Source organism: Scyliorhinus torazame, chromosome 2 (genome assembly GCF_047496885.1).
Source record: "Scyliorhinus torazame isolate Kashiwa2021f chromosome 2, sScyTor2.1, whole genome shotgun sequence".
In the NCBI taxonomy this organism is placed as follows: domain Eukaryota; kingdom Metazoa; phylum Chordata; class Chondrichthyes; order Carcharhiniformes; family Scyliorhinidae; genus Scyliorhinus; species Scyliorhinus torazame.
In genome coordinates this window covers 387,317,616-387,335,690 of record NC_092708.1, presented here as the reverse complement: position 1 = coordinate 387,335,690, position 18,075 = coordinate 387,317,616, and the positions used below count along the sequence as shown (strand labels likewise).

At 48.1% G+C, this 18,075-nt stretch overlaps 1 protein-coding gene across 9 annotated transcripts in view; it reads right to left on the bottom strand.

Moving 5' to 3' along the window:
* The window catches only part of tdp1 (tyrosyl-DNA phosphodiesterase 1), a 132,896-nt gene that overhangs the window by 3,913 nt on the left and 110,908 nt on the right, over positions 1 to 18,075 (bottom strand). For 5 of the 9 annotated variants that reach the window (XM_072493853.1, XM_072493862.1, XM_072493882.1 and 2 more), the window contains one exon: positions 17,130 to 17,244. The exons of the other annotated variants lie outside the window; for them this stretch is intronic. In XM_072493853.1, coding sequence (XP_072349954.1) covers positions 17,159 to 17,244 — 86 coding nt within the window. In that variant the 3' untranslated portion in view covers positions 17,130 to 17,158. The remainder of the gene's footprint in view (positions 1 to 17,129; positions 17,245 to 18,075) is intronic. 9 annotated transcript variants of the gene reach the window in all.

Sequence of the window (18,075 nt, the reverse complement as noted above, 5' to 3'; positions counted from 1 at the left end):
GGCCTTGGGTGACTGTCTGCGTGGAATTTGCACTTTCCCCCTATGTCTACATGGGATTCCTCCGGGCACTCCCACAGTCCAAAGACGTGCAGGTTAGGTGGATTGGCCATGCTAAATTGCCCCTTAGGTCAAAAGATGTGCAGGTTAGGTGGGGTTATGGTTGACAGCTTCAAATTCCTAGGAGTGCACCTCACCAAAAATCTGTCCTGGTCCACTCACGTCAACGCCATGACCAAGAAAGCATAACAGCGCCTTTACTTCCTCAGGAAATTAAGGAAATTAGGCATATCCAAATTGACTCTTACCTATTTTTACAGGTGCAACACAGAAAGCATCTGGCTGCATCACAGCCTGGTATGGCAACTGCTCAGCCCAAGACCATAAGAAACTACAGAGGGTAGTTTCTTTCGGGTCTTGTGGGAGGAAACGGGAGCAGCCGGAGGAAACCCACGCTGACACGGGGAGAACGTGCAGACTCCGCACAGACAGTGACCCAAGCCGGGAATCGAACCTGGGTCCCTGGCGCTGTGAAGCAACAGTGCTAATCACTGCGCTACCGTGCCGCCCACCGGCATTTGCCATTTTCCTGCCCACCTGACCAGAGTTTTGTGTAGACTTGTTCAAAATCTGCCCAGTCCATCACGCGAACCCGCCTCCCATCCATTGACTCCATCTACACCCTCCCGCTGCCTGGGGAAAACGGGCAGCATAATCAAAGACCCCTCCCACCCAGGTTATTCTCTCTTCCAACTTCTTCCATCGGGCAGGAGAACACGTACCAACAGATCCAAAAACAACTTCATCCCCGCTGTTACCAGACTCCTGAATGACCCTCTTATGGATTGAACTGATCTCTCCACACATCATCTCTACTGAGTAGCACTACACTCCGTGTGCTTCACCTGAAGCCTGTACCAATGTATTTACTTTGTGTATCTATCGTATGTCCTATGTTTTTCATGTATAGAACGATCAGCCTGGACTGTACGCAGAACAATACTTTTCACTGTACCTCGGTACACGTGACAATAAATCAAATTCAATCCAAACCAATGGCGACTGGTGGAGGGGTGGGGGGTGGTGGGGGTGGGGGCTATTTCCCACAGTAGGTTTAATGTGCGTGATGCAACAATCTTCTGGAAAAGAAATGGAAGTTCAAATGGGAGGGCATATAGCATCGAGCCAGCAACCCAAACAAGCTCTAGAATGTTCCTTGGATAAACATCAATTGTGGCTGGAGGACCATCAACATGGCGAAAGACACTCGCTGGACTGCCCGAAACATGTTGGTCTCCCAGTGCAAAGAGTTATTGCAGACTGGCACACTCCCAAGGCTCGACACGGCGTGCTGAGGGACGCGCTAGAGCTCGAGAGGCAAGAGGGGAATGGTCACTCTCCAAGGCCTTTCAGCCATCGTAGTATTCTGGAAACCAGGTTAAAACCCCTCAGGCTGTATGTCTGCCACGTGGTCAATATTGTGAACTGTATTGCTGAATGTGGAGATGCCGGCGTTGGACTGGGGTGGGCACAGTAAGAAGTCTTACAACACCAGGTTAAAGTCCAACAGGTTTGTTTGGAATCATTAGCTTTCGGAGCAGAGCCCCTTCACTCACCTGATGAAGGAGCTGCGCTCCGAAAGCTAGTGATTCAAAACAAACCTGTTGGTCTTTAACCTGGTGTTGTGAGACTTCTTACTGTTTGGTGAATGTAATTAGTGACATACAGCATTGGAAGAAACCAATTTGGTTTCAAACCTCATACAACATCAATCTTGAATGGTCCTGTCATGTACTTTTATAAATAAAGCATTTTTGGGGGGGGGGGGGGGATGTTTCGTGGATGCGCAATCAATTTACCGAGATAAAAGCAAATTATTGAGAACGCTGGAATTGGAAACAGGAAATGCTGGAAAATCTCAGCGGGTGGGATGGCATCTGGAGAGAGAGAACAGAGCTAACATTTCGAGTCTGGATAAGTCTTTGTCAGGGCTGGAGAGTTTACACTGTAATGGGGCTGGAAGGGCGGGGGGGTGGCAGTAGGGCCGGAAAGACGGCCAGCGGTTTACGGAGATGTTTGGACAGGTGACAACGCTTCCTCGTGTATACAAACCCAACGTTGAGCAAAGAAATTAGAAAATGGAGCATGGAAATGGAGCCTACTGTCCACATGGCTGCGGTTTGCCTCATATACGGAGTCAAGTTTTGAATAAAAGGGGAAAAGAGTGCTGATTTTTAAACATGTTAAATACAAGCAAAGTGATTCGTCAGAGCACCCAAAACACGGTCGTTTATTGCCCAGTCCCCAGTTTTAATAAAGGCGGTGGTGGGCTACTTCCCTGTTTAAATACAACTGGGAGTCCTGCTGGGTCACTTCAGAGGGTAGTTCAAGGTTAGCCACGTGGGCTTGGAATTGGAGACACATAAACCAGACCAGGTAAGCACGGAGGATTTCGACCCCCAAAACAGAAATAGGACAGCAGTGAAGCAGACGGATTTTCTACGATGGCACAGCGGCAGAATGGGATGGTGTGAACTGGATTGGGGTGGGCTGGGTTGGTGTGGGGGGCGGGGTGAAATTGGGAGTGGAATGTGACAATCACAGATCCAGCAGTGAACGATTTCACAAGGCGGTTTGACGAGCGTCTGAGGGAGGGAAGTCAATGTGCAGCAGGGCTACTAGATAGAGAAATGGGTTTGGCTGAATGAGAGCTGGCAGAAACTCGATGGGCGAAATGAAATGAAATTCGCTTATTGTCACAAGTAGGCTTCAAATGAAGTTATTGTGAAAAGCCCCTCGTCGCCACATTCCGGCGCCTGTTCGGGGAGGCTGGTACGGGAATTGAACCGTGTTTCTGGCCTGCCTTGGTCTGCTTTCAAAGCCAGCGGCCCTCCTGTGCTGTAATGACTCGATCAGGGGCATTTTATTTGCACTGTTCGCGCTCCCTCTCATCCACGCCCGACAGCAGCAGATAGTTAAATGAATGAGTCGCATTTTTAAAAATTGTATCCAATGCATGTGCGGGACCAAAACTAATCTCCATTGAGGCTCATTCGCTTGGCTTTTCAGTCATTAATAGTTGTAATTATTGGGAGTTGAAATGTGTAATTTCTTTGTCACTTAGTGAATGAATGGGTCATTAAGCACCATCAGTGCACAATAGCTGTCAGCGTTGTGTTTAAACAGATTCCAGTGCTGCCATTCTTTATCTTTGTTAAATACCCTTTCCGACGGATGATTTGATTCGATTTTTCAAATTAGACGCGGACCTCAATTTTAACTTGGTCTGCTGGTGGAAACCAGTCCCAGTGAAGGGAGGGGAGCAGTTCAAACAGAGCAGGGTAGATCTCCTCTCCAATCTGACTTGACTTCAACATTAAAGGAGACATGAGAGTGGGGTGTGGAAGAGAGAGATATATAGAGAGGGAGAGCAGGAGCGAGAGAGAGAGACATTGGTATAGTGGTAATGTCAGTAATCCAGAGGCTAAACCTCTGGAGACATGGGTTCATGGGGACAAGACAACTCATAAAACCTGGGATACATGAAGCTAGTCTCAGTAATGGTACCGTGACAACTAGCACTGATTGCAAAAACCCCGATCCTTTAGGGAAGGAAATCTACCATCCTTTCCTGGTCTGGCCTACCTGTGACTCCAGGCCAGACCCACAGCAATATGGCTATTCTTAAATGCCCTCTGAAATGGCCAAGCAAGCCACTCAGTTTATGGGCTACTAGGGGGGGGTGGGGGGGGGGTGGGGGGGGCAATAAACGCTGACCATGTTAATGATGACCATAACTCATGAAATAACAAAGGAGAGTGAAGTGAGTGAGAAAAGGGGGAGGAGCAGTGATTGGGGAGGTGAAAGAGATTGGGAAAGTGGGGGATGGGATTGAGCGAAACACAAGAGAGAGAGAGCGGGAAATGGGGAGAGAGGAGAGCTAAGGAGTGAGAGAAGGGTATGAGTGGGGAGGGGGAGAGTGAATGAGAGGATCGAGGGGTGAAAGAAAGAGTAGTGGCCGATATGGGGGGGTTGGAGAAGAGAAGTGGGTGAGCGAGGAAGTGGGGTTGAGGGGAAACAGAGAAAGAGAAGATGACGAAGAGATGAGAAGGGAGAAAGATGATTAGGTGAAAGGACAGAAGGAGAGAGAGGAGTGCGAGAGAGTGAGAATAAAAGAGAAATGCAGAGATAAATGAGGTGCGTGGCTGAAGATAGAAGGGGGCAGAAATAAGGCAGATGTATCAAAATAGAGAAATGAACAGCACAGGAGGGCAGAGAAAAGTGGAGGATTTAATTTGCATCAATTCTGCTGCAGAGAACTGAGCAGTTATCAAAATAGTGACAATTGACGCTACAACATAATTAGTGCTCCTGAACACAATGAGAAAATTGATTATAATCATTACAAAGAGATAGAATCTCAAACTGAAAGATCAGACACATTAGTGTTTTCAACGGTGGGTTTAATTTTAACATAACTATCAACCACTGAGACCGCCGTTATACCAACAAGGATTCTGATTGGCATTGCTCCAGGATGTCTCTGATTCAAAGAATTAAAGTGTCAAATGGGGTCATTCCATTTATATCAAATACTTCATAAAAATTGATCGAAATTTAATTTGTTACCTTGTAGGAATGTTTTAGTTTAAAAAAAAAGCCCCGTCTTCATTCAGAATACAAAGTCCAGAGCCAATCAGCCCCATTCCTCAATTCAGCCTTGGGCCAGGCATGGACAAAGGGGTTGAGTTCTAGAGGTGAGGTGAGAGTGACGGTCCTCGACATCAAGGCTGCATTTCGCCAAATGTGGCATCAAGGGGCCCTGGGGAAACTGGTCAATGGGAAGACTGGTCAAAAGGTTTGATACTATACAAGAAAGGCTGAACTACTCATTCCAGCTCCCCAGGCCCAGGTAAAGAATGCTGCCCTAACCATTTTCAGACTAGTCTGGCCGTAGGCCAACTCTGCATAACTTGAAGTCTGAAAAGATCAGCGAAGGTCGAGCCATTCCAAAACACCGGACCTCGGCAACTCCTGATAAAACTAACTCGTCATAACCCAGGGCCGTAGGAATTTAAAACAAAGATAAATTCAGGAAGAAACAAGTCGATTCCGACCTTTCAATGTTCCCTCCGAGGACTAAATAATGGTATGAGTGATATGACCAAACATGGTCTGGTCTATGCTTCCGTTTGTATTTCCGATCAAACTCCTGACCATACTGTTGTCACATAATCTTGATAATGATAATGTATAAATATTGAGCTAATTCTCCGTGAAAGCGCGGAACTTGTGAAAGACTGAGCAGTTTTGTTGACTGCTCTCTGACTTCAAGTTTCAGCCATTACTGCAAGCAGTTGTTTTCGAAAATAAAGCTTGTTATTCTGTCTTAACGAGTGTGTTGAATCTTTCTACTACAGAAGTGGGAAAATATTGACTTTGACAATGAGAATCAATGGCATTACTGTAATTGATACCCCCTTTTCTGGCGGTTACCATTGACCAAACATTTTACTGGACCAGCCACATAAATACTGTGGCTACAAGAGCAGGTCAGAGACAGAATTCTGTGGTGGTCAACTCACTACCTGAGCCCCCCCCCCCCCCCCAACCCCCACCTCACCAAAGACTGTCCACCATCTACGAGACACAAATCACGACTTTGAGGGAATACTCGCCACTTGCCTGGATGGGTGCAGCTCCAACAACACTCAAGACGTTTGACACCATCCAGGACAAAACAGTCTGTGTGACCAGCTTCAACCACTTTAAACATTCACCCCCTCCCTCCGCCACTCACCAAAAGCGGCAGCCGTGTGCACCATCTATAAGATGTTCTGCAGCAACTCACCAAGGCTCCTGTGACAGCACTTCCCAAGTCTGCAACCTCTAGCACTCAGAAGGACAAGGATAGCAGATACCTGGGAACCCCACCGCTTGCAGGTTCCCCTTCAGGTCACTCACCACCCCGACTTAGAAATATATCGCCGTTCCTTCACTGTCACCGGGTCGAAATCCTGGAACTCCCTCCCTAACAGCACTGCGGGTGTACTTACAAAACAGGGACTGCAGCGGTTCAAGAAGACAGCTCATCACCACCACCTTCTCAATGGCAATGTGAGGTGGGCAGCAAATGCTGGCCCAGCCAGTAAAGCCCTCTTGAAAAAATTAACTCATGGGATGTGGGCATTGATGTGTAGGCTGGCATTTATTGCCCATCCCTAACTGCCCTTGAAAGGTGGAAGCCATCTTCTTTAACTACTGCAGTCCATGTGGTGTAGATACTGACAGTGCTGTCAGGGAGGGGGTTCCAGGAATTTGACCCAGCGACAGTGAAGGAATAACAATATCAAGTCAGGATGGTGAGCGACTTGGAGGGAAACCTCCAGGCGGGGTGGGGCTGGTTCCCAGGTATCTGCTGCTCTTGACCTTCTAGATGGTAGCGGTTATGGGTTTGGAAGGTGCTGCCTAAGGAGCCTTGTTGAGTTCCTACAGAGCAACTTGTAGATGGTACACACGGCTGCCATTGAATGTTCGTGGATGGGGTGCCAATTAAGCAGGGCTGCTTTGTCCTGGATGGCACCCAGCTTCTTGAAGGTTGTTGGAGCTGCACTCATCCAGTCAACTGGAGAGCATTCTATCACACTCCTTAATTGTGCCTTGCAAATGGTGGACAGGCTTTGGGGAGTCAGGAAGTGATTAACCCGCCATAGGATTCCAAGTCTCTGACCTGCCCTGGTAGCCACAGTAATTATATGGCTGGGTCCAGTTCAGTTTCCAGTCAATGGTAACCCCCAGAATGTTGAGAGTGGAGGATTCAGTGACGGTAACGCCATTGAATGTCAGATTCTCTCGTAATGGAGATGGTCGTTGCCTGACACTTGTTACTCGCCACTCGTCAGTTTCAACCTGGATTTTGTGCAGGTTTTGCTGCCCCTGGACATGGTCTGTTTCATTGTCTGAGGAGTTGCGAATGGTGCTAAGCATTGTGCAATCATTAGCAAACATCCCTGCTTCTGATCTTAGTAAGAAGTCTTACAACACCAGGTTAAAGTCCAACAGGTTTGTTTCAAATCACTAGTGACATCGAAACACACCTGTTGGACTTTAACCTGGTGTTGTAAGACTTCTTACTGTGCTCACCCCAGTCCAATGCTGGCATCTCCACATCTGATCTTATGATGGAAGGAAGGTCATTGATGAAGCAGCTGAAGATGGTTGGGGCCGAGGCCACTACCCTGAGGAACTCCTGCAGTGATGTCCTGGAGCTGAGATGATTGACCTCCAACCACCACAACCATCTTCCTTTGTGCCGGGTATGACTCCAACCAGTGGAGAGTTTTCCCCCTGATACCCCATTTAACTCCAGTTTAGCTCGGGCTCCTTGATACCTTACTCAGTCTAATGCTGCCTTGATGTCAAGGGCAGTCACTCTCACCTCATTTGTCCATGTTTGAGCCATGGTTGTAATGAGGTCAGGAGTGGAGTGACCCTGGCAGAACCCTAACAGAGCGCCCTTGAGCAGGTAATTGCGAAGCAAGTGCTGTTTGATAGCACTATTGATGACAACTACCATCACTTAACTGATTTTTAAAAAACATTTAGAGCACCCAGTTATTTTTATTCCAATTAAGGGGCAATTTAGCGTGGCCAATCCACCTGCCCTGCACATCTTTTGGGTTGCGGGGGCGAGACCCACGCAAACACGGGGAGAATGTGCAAACTCCACACGGACAGTGACCCAGGGCCGAGATTCGAACCCGGGTCCTTAGCGCCGTAGTCCCAGTGCCAACCACTGCGCCGCCGTGCTGCCCCCGTCACTTTACTGATGATGGAGAGTGGACCAATGGGGTGGTAATTGGCTGGGTTAGATTTGTTCCGCTTTTTGTGTATGGGACATACCTGGGAAATGGGCCACATTGCCGGATAGATGCCAGTGTTGTAGCTGCACTGGAACAGCTTGGCTGGGGCGCGGCAAGTTCTGGAGCAAAGGTGTTTAGTAATATTGCCGGAATATTGTCAGTGCCCATCGTCTTCGCAGTATCCACATCCCATGATCCAGTTAAAATAAAAGATGAAAAGGCATAGAGAGTTGACATCCACTGGACTGACTGAATACCCCAGCTATGAAGAAAGCCTGAGAAAGAAAGGACCAGAAGGAGGCCACTCAGCCCCTCTAGCCTGGTTTGCTGTTAAATGAAATGATGTTGTTCTGCGATCTGACTCCATATCCCTCCCCGTCTCCGTAACCCTGGTTACCTGTACCTAGCTAAAATTTATTGATCTCAGATTAAAAATTATGAATTAATTTTATACCGGGGCAGCACGGTGGCACAAGTGGCTAGCACTGTGGCTTCACAGCGCCAGGGTCCCAGGTTCGATTCCCCGCTGGGTCACTGTCTGTGCAGAGTCTGCACGTTCTCCCCGTGTGTGCGTGGGTTTCCTCCGGGTGCTCCGGTTTCCTCCCACAGTCCAAAGATGTGCAGGTTAGGTGGATTGGCCATGATAAATTGCCCTTAGTGTCCAAAAAGGTTAGGAGGGGTTATTGGGTTACGGGGATAGGGCGGAAGTGAGGATTTAAGTGGGTCGGTGCAGACTTGATGGGACGAATGGCCTCCTTCTGCACTGTATGTTCTATGTTCTAAGGTGGCATCTACTGCTATCTGTGAGAGACAGAGAGATAGATAGATAGAGACACAGAGATAGAGTTGTGACATTACACTTTGTGGTAATATGTTGTTATTCTTTGCCTTGTGATCCAGAATGGTTGGATGAGTTGATGATAAAGAAACCATCAATCTTTAGATTGAGGCAAAACTGATTTATTGAATAACGATTAAATTAAACAGAGTTTGCACACTCTACAGAGCTATAACTACTAATAAAGTAAGATTGAGTCTGTTAAACAGTAATCTATAATCTAGAATTAACTAATGATGCCCTCGTGCTACTTCTCTCTAAACTGCTCCTTGAGCTGTGATCAACACTTCTGAATGACCTGGCTCTTATGTTATGGTTATTTTTAAAATTGTGTTTCATTTTCCTAGACATCGCCCCCCCCGCCCAGTGGGACATGTTTCTCTATTTCTACCCCATCAATTCCATTCAGGGTCCCCAACATAGCAATCAGATCATCCCTTAATCTCATGTATTCCAGGGAGTACAAACCTATTTTATATGATCCCTCCCCATAATCGGAGTTCCTGGAAAGAATTGCATTTACAAAGTATCTCACCGCAACCTCAGGATGTCGCGAATTGCTTCACGGTCAGTGAAGTGCTTCTCGTAGAGTAGGCACTGTTGTGATGTAGGGAAACCCGGGAGCCAATTCACACACAGCAAGATCCCACCAATAGCAAAGAGATAAATGACCAGATAATCTTTTAGATGTTGACTGAAGGATAAATATTGGCCGGGACACCGAGGCTAAGTCCCCTGCTCTTCAAGCTAGCACCGTGGGATATTTTATATCCACCTCAAAAGGAGCTCGGATTAACACTGCATTCCGAAGACGGCACCTCCGACAATACGGCACTTGCTCAATGCGCCACTGGAATGTTAGCCCCGATTTTCGTGTCTGTGGAGCTGGACAACTCACAACCCTCTGACTCGGAAGTGATTCCAACTGAGGTGTACTTTGGTGCTTGTAAAAAAAAACATCCCATAGCAGGGAGGAGGAGAGCTCTCCCAGTGTCCTAGCCAATATCCGTCCCTCAGTTAACGCTGCTAAATACTACCGGCTCTGATGAAAGGTCATCGACCTGAAACTTTACCGGTTTCTCTCTCCACAGATGCTGCTTATTCCGCTGAGCGTTTCCGTCACTGTCGGTGCTCGTTTCAGGTTTCCAGGGCCTGCAGTATTCTGCTTCTCCACCACGAATAATCACCTGGTTGTTAATGCCTTGCCGTTGCGGGAGCTTTCCGTGTACAAACTGGCCGCCGCGTTTCTTATATCACAACAGTCACTGCACTCACAAGAGTTTTCCACTGGCCGTCTAAATGCACCTTGTTCTTCACACTCAGGCGCGGCCAGGGAAGCTACAACATGATCAGCAACCAAGGCGGGAGGTCTCACCTTCAAATGAAAACCTACTCAAATAGGAATCATTTTGGAAAGGAAAATGAAAGGGTGTCACTGCTCTTTGACAAGTCTTTTTTTTTCGGCTGCGGATAAATAACAGGCCAAGGAAAATAACAAAAGCAGCTGTGTGATGACTAAAGGTGGCGTTTGTAAATGAAAGAAAACAGCTGCTCCTGCAGCTTACTTGAGAAGGGGGCACAGGTCAGAATGCAGGGTTATCGAACCATTAATCTGACAATAACCATCGTTTGCAGTGAAGAGTTTCAAACACCTGCCATCTTTTGCATGAAGACGTGTTTCACAATTTCTTGGGTCACTGTCTGTGCGGAGTCTGCACGTTCTCCCCGTGTGTGCGTGGGTTTCCTCCGGGTGCTCCCGTTTCCTCCCACAGTCCAAAGATGTGGTCAGGTGGATTGGCCAGGCTAAATTGCCGATTAGTGTCCAAAAGGGTAGGGGGGGTTACTGGAAGAGGTAGTGGATTGGGCCTAGGCTGGGTGCTCCTTTGTAGGGTCGGCGCAGACTCGACGGGCTGAATGGCCTCATTCGGCACTGTAGCAATTCTATGATTCTGGGTTTTTTTTCTTTAATTCTTTCATGGAATATGGGTCTCACAGGCTAGGCTAGGCATTTGTTGCTCACCCCTAGTTTCCCTCAACAAGGTGGTGGCGTGAGCTGCCTTCTTGAACCGCTGCAATCAGTGTGGTGTAGGTACACTTTGCTGTTAGGGAGGGAGTTCAGGATATTGACCCAGCGACAGTGAATAAACAGTGGTGTAGTTACAATTCAGGATGGCCTGCAGGGAAACTTGAAGCCGGTAGCATTCTCAGGTATCTGCTGCTCTTGTCCTTCTAGGTGGTGGTGGTCATGGGCTTGGAAGGTGCTGGCTAAGGAGCCTTGGTGAGTTACTGCAGTGCATCTTGTAGATGGTACACGCGGCTGGCACTGTTCGTCGGTGGTGGAGGCAGCGAATGTTTGTGGATGGATAGGGGGGCCAATCAAGCAGGGTTGATTTGTCCTGGATGGTGTCGAGCTCCTCGAGTGTTGTTGGAGCTGCACTCATCCAGGCAAGAGGAAGAGTATCCCGTCACTCTCCTGACTTGTGCCTCGTCGATGGTGGACAGTTTTTGGAGAGTCAGGAGGTGGGTTACTCTCCGCAGGATTCCTAGCCTCTAACCTGCTCTTGTAACCACAGGATTTGTACGGCGGGTCTAGTTTAGTTTCTGGTAAATGGTATTCCCCAGAGTGGAGACCAAAGTTTCTATGTCGATCCCAGCCTTGGCGTTATTTCTGAAACAAGAGAGGTGGGCTTTCATTTGTCAATGGCTTTGCAGATTGTCACGATGACTCGACTCCTGAAACAAGAAGGGTCCCGGGGGGGGGGGGCGGCGGGAGGAGATGGGATTTTCACAGGAATGTCATTGCGGTGTTAATGTAAGCCTACTTACTTAGTGTGACACTAACAAAGATTCTTCTTCTTATCCCTGCGAGCCAATGTAATTACAGATTTCGATTTGTCAAGAGGGTGCAGTGGCCTCCCACACGATTAGGAAATTCAAAAGTTCTATCACAGTTTATCGTCTGCAGTTATCCGTCTCTGTCAGTGTTATAGAGCTGTTCCCCAGAGTAATGGCATTTAGAAACCAATTAAAGTCAGTGCCTCGCTCTAACCGTGACTCCATTTCCCGTCTTCAGCTTAATGGGTCCCCTCTCGCCCCTGAATCAGAAGGTTGTCGTTCCAGGTCCCACTCCAAAGGCGTGAGCCCGTACCCGAGGCTGACAACCCCGGTGCAGTGCAGAGGGAGCTGCTGCACTGTTGGAGGTGCCGTCTTTCAGACGAAACGCCTGCCCTCTCAGATGGGAGAACGTGATTCCACGACGCTATTTCAAACAGTAAGGGGACTCTCCCCTCAGATAAACGTTCATCCCTCAATCTAAATCCGGATGTTTCCCTCATTGCGGCCCGCGGGAGCTTTCTGTACCTAAAACGGCTGCTGTCATACTTTTCATACACTGGCTACACCTTATAAAGTATTTCAAGGGGGCGGCACAGTGGTTAGCACTGCTGCCTCATGGCGCCGAGGACCCGGGTTCGAATCCCGGCCCCGGGTCACTGTCCGTGTGGAGTTTGCACATTCTCCCCGTGTCTGCGTGGATTTCGCCCCCACAGCCCAAAGATGCGCTGGATAGGTGGATTGGTAACGCTAAATTGCCCCTTAATTGGAAAAAAAAATTTGAATTGGATGTAAAGCACTTCGAGATGTCTTTTAAAAAAAATAAATTTAGAGCATCCAATTCATTTTTTTCCAATTAAGGGGCAATTTAGCGTGGCCAATCCACCTACCCTGCACATCTTTGGGTTGTGGGGGCGAAACCCACGTAAACACGGGGAGAATGTGCAAACTCCACACGGACAATGACCCAGAGCCGGGATCGAACCTGGGACCTCAGCGTCATGAGATGGCAGTGCTAACCACTGCCCCACCGTGCTGCCCTTCTTTGAGATGTCTCGAGGTCAGAGAGGTTTGTGTTCTTCTTATTTGGTCATCGGGTGTGGTGTTGCTGGCCAGGGCAGCACTTATTCATAGAATCACAGAACCTACAGTGCAGGAGGCGGCCATTCAGCCCATCGAGTCTGCACCGGCCCTTGAAAAGAGCAGCCCACACCTCCACCCTATCCCAGGATCCCCACCCAACCTTTTCGGCCACCGAGGTCAATTTAGCACGGCCAATCCACCTAACCGGCACATCTTTGGACTGTGGGGGGAAACCCACGCAGACACGGGGAGAACGTGCAGACTCCGCACAGACAATGACGCAAGCCGGGAATTGAACTTGGGACCCTGGAGCTGTGAAGCAACTGTGCTAACCACTGTGCTACCGTTCTGCCCCTCCAATTGCCCTATGGGCAGCACGGGAGCACAGTGGTTAGCACTGTTTCTTCACAGTGCCAGGTACCAGGTTCAATTCCCGGCTTGGGTCACTGTCTGTGCGGAGTCTGCACGTTTCCCCGTGTCTACGTGGGTTTCCTCCAGGCGCTCCGGTTTCCTCCCACAAGTCCCATAAGACGTGCTTGTTAGGTGAATTGGACATTCTGAATTCTCCCTCTGTGAACCCGAACAGGCGCTGAATGTGGCGACTCGGGGCTTTTCACAGTAACTTCATGGCAGTGTTAACGTAAGCCTACTTGTGACACTAATGACGATTATTATTATTAGAGAAGGTGGTGGTGAACTGCCTTCTCGAACGGAAGCAGTCCATGTGCTTTAGGTGCACCCACCGTGCTGTCAGGGAGGGATTTTGACCCAGTCACAGTGAAGGAATGGTGATGTAGTTCCAGGTTAGGGAGGAGAGTGACTTGGGAGCTCTTTTTTAATTTTGATTTCCCGCTCTAGATACTGACCTCTATTGCTGCCCAGGCCCAGCTGGGGTCACACTGGGGCCTGTGAGGCTGCTGGAGGGCATCGCCTCGCAAGCTATTTATTTAAAAAGCCGCAACAGAAACAAGACCAGAAGAGGCGATTTTTTAAAGTTCATAAACTTTTAGACCATAAACCTAAAGAGGAACGATCTAAAGAAATTATGGTCCAGTCTTGAAAGATTGAATTTGTAAATGGCAAATTTTTAAAACATCACTTGGGTTGAATGGATGATGCAAAGGATGTTCAGCATCAGTTAAAATACATTACGAATGGACCAGTTTGGGCGGCACGGTGGCGCAATGGTTAGCACTGCTGCTTCGTGGCACCGAGGTCCCAGGTTCGATCCCGGCTCTGGGTCACTGTCCGTGTGGAGTTTGCACATTCTCCCCGTGTCTGCGTGGATTTCGCCCCCACAACCCAAAGATGTGCAGGGTAGGTGGATTGGCCACACTAAATTGCCCCTTAATTGGAAAAAATGAATTGGTTGCTCTAAATTTATAAAATACAAGTTTAAAAAAAATGAATGGACTAGTTTCCACTATTCTGGTTATTATTACACTTATATTCACAGAGTCTAATTATACTCTCTAAACTGACAGCCTGTCAACCATTGCATTTCATTTACACTGAAGTCTTTTGATCATTTCAGAATTTGTATTTTTCTTACAGTATTGAGTAAAGACATCTCTCACCATCATCATTTAATAAAATTACCCCATTAACAAATATTCACTTACAGTGACATGGGAACAATGAAATTGTCTCTGCTTCAGAAGGTTGTGGATTCAAGTCCCCCCTCCCAGGACATGAGCAGAGGAATAAAGAATGACATTCCAGTGCTCATGGAGTGCTGGATTGTTGGAGGTGCTGTCTTGACCAGAAACTGAACTGGACCATACCAATACTATGGCTTCAAGAGCAGGTCAGAGGCTAGGAATCCTTTAGCGATTAACCCATCTCCTGACTCCCCCCAAAGACTGTCCACAATCGACAAGGCACAAGTCAGGAGTGTAATGGAATACTCTCCACTTGCCTGGATGAGTGCAGCTCCAACAACACTCAAGAAGATCAACACCACCCGGGACAAAGCAGCCCGCTTGATTGGCACCCCTTCCACCACCTTCAACATTCACTTCTTCCATCACCGATAAACAGTGGCAGCCGCGTGGACCATCTGCAAGAGGTATTGCAGGAACTCACCAAGGCTCCTTAGGCAGCACCTTCCAATCCCAGAACTGCCACCGTCTAGAAGGACAAGGGCAGCAGATACATGGGGAACACCATCCACTTAAAGTTCCCCTCCAAGCCATTTGCCATTCTGACTTGGGAGATATATCGGCCGTTCCTTCACTGTCGCTGGGTCCAAATCCTGGAACTCCCTCCCTAACAGCACTGTGGGTGTACCTACACCTCAAGAAGGCTGCTCACCACCACCTTCTCAAGGGCAGTTAGGGATGGGCAACAAATGCTGGTCTAGCCAACGATGCCCACATTGCATAAATTAAAATTTTTAAAGAGCAGTGAGAAAACGAGGTGCGAAACCAAGTCTACCTTCTCAAGTGGACGTAAAAAAACAACTCTGACAACGCTACGTCCAAGTGATCACTCCTTGTTGTCCTGGCCAATATTTCAAAGTGGATTATTTGGTCGATATTTGATTGCGGTCTGTGGGGAGCTTAGGTTAAAATTGGCCACCATGTTTTCAACATTCCAGCAGTGACATTGGAAAAGTAATTCATTCGTTGTGAAGCGTTTTGGGATCCCCTGTGGTCATTAAGGGTGCTATAAACGTAAAGCTTTCTGGGTTGGTCAAGGAAAAGATTAAGGTCCACCAAGAGAGAAAGGAAAAGGAAATTTATTTTTGTCACATGGGGAGTTGCGGTGACCTGGACTGCACTGGCCGGAAAGACAGTGGAAGCAGATTCAATAGCAACATTCGGAAGGGGATTGGATGAAAGGAGATGTGGGGAAAAGTGTGGAGGGGAGGGTAGAAGGGCTAATTGAATAATTTGGAAAGCTGCCACAGGTTCAATGGGCCAAATGGCCTCCTCCTGTGATTTGATATCTTGTCTTTTACCAGCCCGGTAATGATAATGATACAATGATAATGGGAGTTCTTGACTAATCGTGGCAATTCATTAGTTGCAAATTTGACTTTTGCCCCCTGACTTGTGACCCTGTCATGTGCCCAGAATCCTGCCCCTTCGGGGAACACCAAGAAAGCACAACAGCGCCTATACTTCCTCAGGAAACTAAGGAAATTCGGCATGTCCACATTAACCCTCACCAACTTTTACAGATGCACCATAGAAAGCATCCTATCTGGCTGCATCACAGCCTGGTATGGCAACTGCTCGGCCCAGGACCGCAAGAAACTTCAGAGAGTCGTGAACACCGCCCAGTTCATCACACGAACCTGCCTCCCATCTATTGACTCCATCTACACCTCCCGCTGCCTGGGGAAAGCGGGCAGCACCATCAAAGATCCCTCCCACCCGGCTTACTCACTCTTCCAACTTCTTCCATCGGGCAGGAGATACAGAAGTCTGAGAACACGCACGAACAGACTCAAAAACAGCTTCTTCCCCACTGTTACCAGACTCCTAAATGACCCTCTTATGGACTGACCTCATTAACACTACACCCTGTATGCTTCATCCGATGCCGGTGCTTATGTAGTTACATTGTATATGTTGTGTTGCCCTATTATGTATTTTCTTTTATTCCCTTTTCTTCCCATGTACTTAATGATCTGTTGAGATGCTTGCAGAAAAATACTTTTCACTGTACCTCGATACACGTGACAATAAACAAATCCAATCCAATCCAACAGGCACCAGCTGACCTGCCCTAGGTTGCACGTCTCGCTCTGTGTGTGGATCAATTGGCAGCACAGTCTCGAGTCAGAAGGTTGTGGGTTCCAGTCCCCCTCATTAGATAATGGGGGCTGCTATCCTGGCAGGAGAATCTGGAACACCGGGGCAGGGGGGGGGGGGGGGGGGTTGGTCACGGGCTCAGCGCAAAAGGGCTGGCCATTGAGGAGAAATGTCTTCACTTGGAGGGTCGTGAGTCTTTGGAATTCTCAGAGGGAAACTCACGTCAAGTAAATTCAAAGGCCGAGGTGGGGAGATTGCTGGACACGCACAAAGAATCAGGGATATGGGGATGCGGTGTTAGAGAGGGTTAACACATGATCTTACTGAACAGCTAAGTCCTCCCTGGTGTCCTGGCCAATAGTTATCCTTCAACTAACATCATACAAAGCAGATTATCTGGTCATTATTGTATCGCTGTTTGTGGGAGTTTGCTGTGTGTAGATTGGCTGTCCCCTACATTACAACATAATCTCACTTCAAAAACACTTCACCATCTAGAAGATTCCTGGAGATATCCGGTGATTGTGAAAAGCACCACATAAAAGAAAAGGTTTTTTTTTCAAAAGCTCTCGAGGCATTTTACAAGAGGATACAGAATCTGTCACCTTCAGCGTACGGAGGTGTTAGGACGGTTGAATAAGCATTTGGTGAAAGAGACAGGTTTTAAGAAACTTCTTCAAGGAGGAGAGGGGGTGGAGAGGTTTTGGGAGGGTGTGCAAGCCTAGTTGGCTGAAGGCACAGCTATCCATCACCTACCTTTGCTGCTATAGTGCTGTGGTGGTAGGTCATATGGGATGGGGAATGACATCTCTGCTACCTTGCAGTCTGGCAATCGACCTTGGTGCACTGAGAATCGGCCGGTGTCTATCCCCTGGTGATTAAGACAGATGGTATACAATGATATGAAGCGACAGCGGACAATGTGTATATAACATACAGTTGACCATGACTCCACCAGACTTAATGCAGTCCAGCAGCTCTCCCCCCTGCAACCAATACGACCCTCCTTGTATTTTTGATCATTTATTTTCCACACGCAGACACATGAGACGACAAAATACACAATGGGCGACAAAATAATTAATCTCATAGAATCCATACGGTGCAGGAGGCCATTCGGCCCACTGAGCGTGCCCGACACTTCGGAAGACCACCCTACCTAGGCCCAATCCCCTGCCCTATTCTGCAACCCTACCCTAAGGGGCAATTGATCATGGTCAATCCACCTAAGCCGCACATCTTTGGACTGTGGGAGGAAACCGGAGCACCCGGAGGAAACCCACGCACACACGGGGAGAACGTGTAGACTCCGCACAGACAGTCACCCGAGGCCGGAAATGAACCCGGGTCCTTGGCGCTGTGAGGCAGCAGTGCAAACCACTGTGCCGTCCAAATATTTGGTTAGAATCATGGCATTTACAGTGCAGGAGGCCATTCGGCCCATCGAGTCTGCACCAGCCCTTGGAAAGAGCATGCTACTTGAACAATTACAAAGTACAAAATCACACAGGAAAATGCTGGAAAACATTCAGTAAGTCAGCCAGCGTCTGGGTATGGAGGAACAGATTTAAGAGGGCAGGATTTTTATTTTGGGTTCGGGATCATGGAAAATAGGGGTAAGCCATTCGGCCCCTCGTGCCTGTCCACCATTCAGTTAGAACATGGCTGATCTGATCATGGCCTCCATTCCACTTTTCTGTCT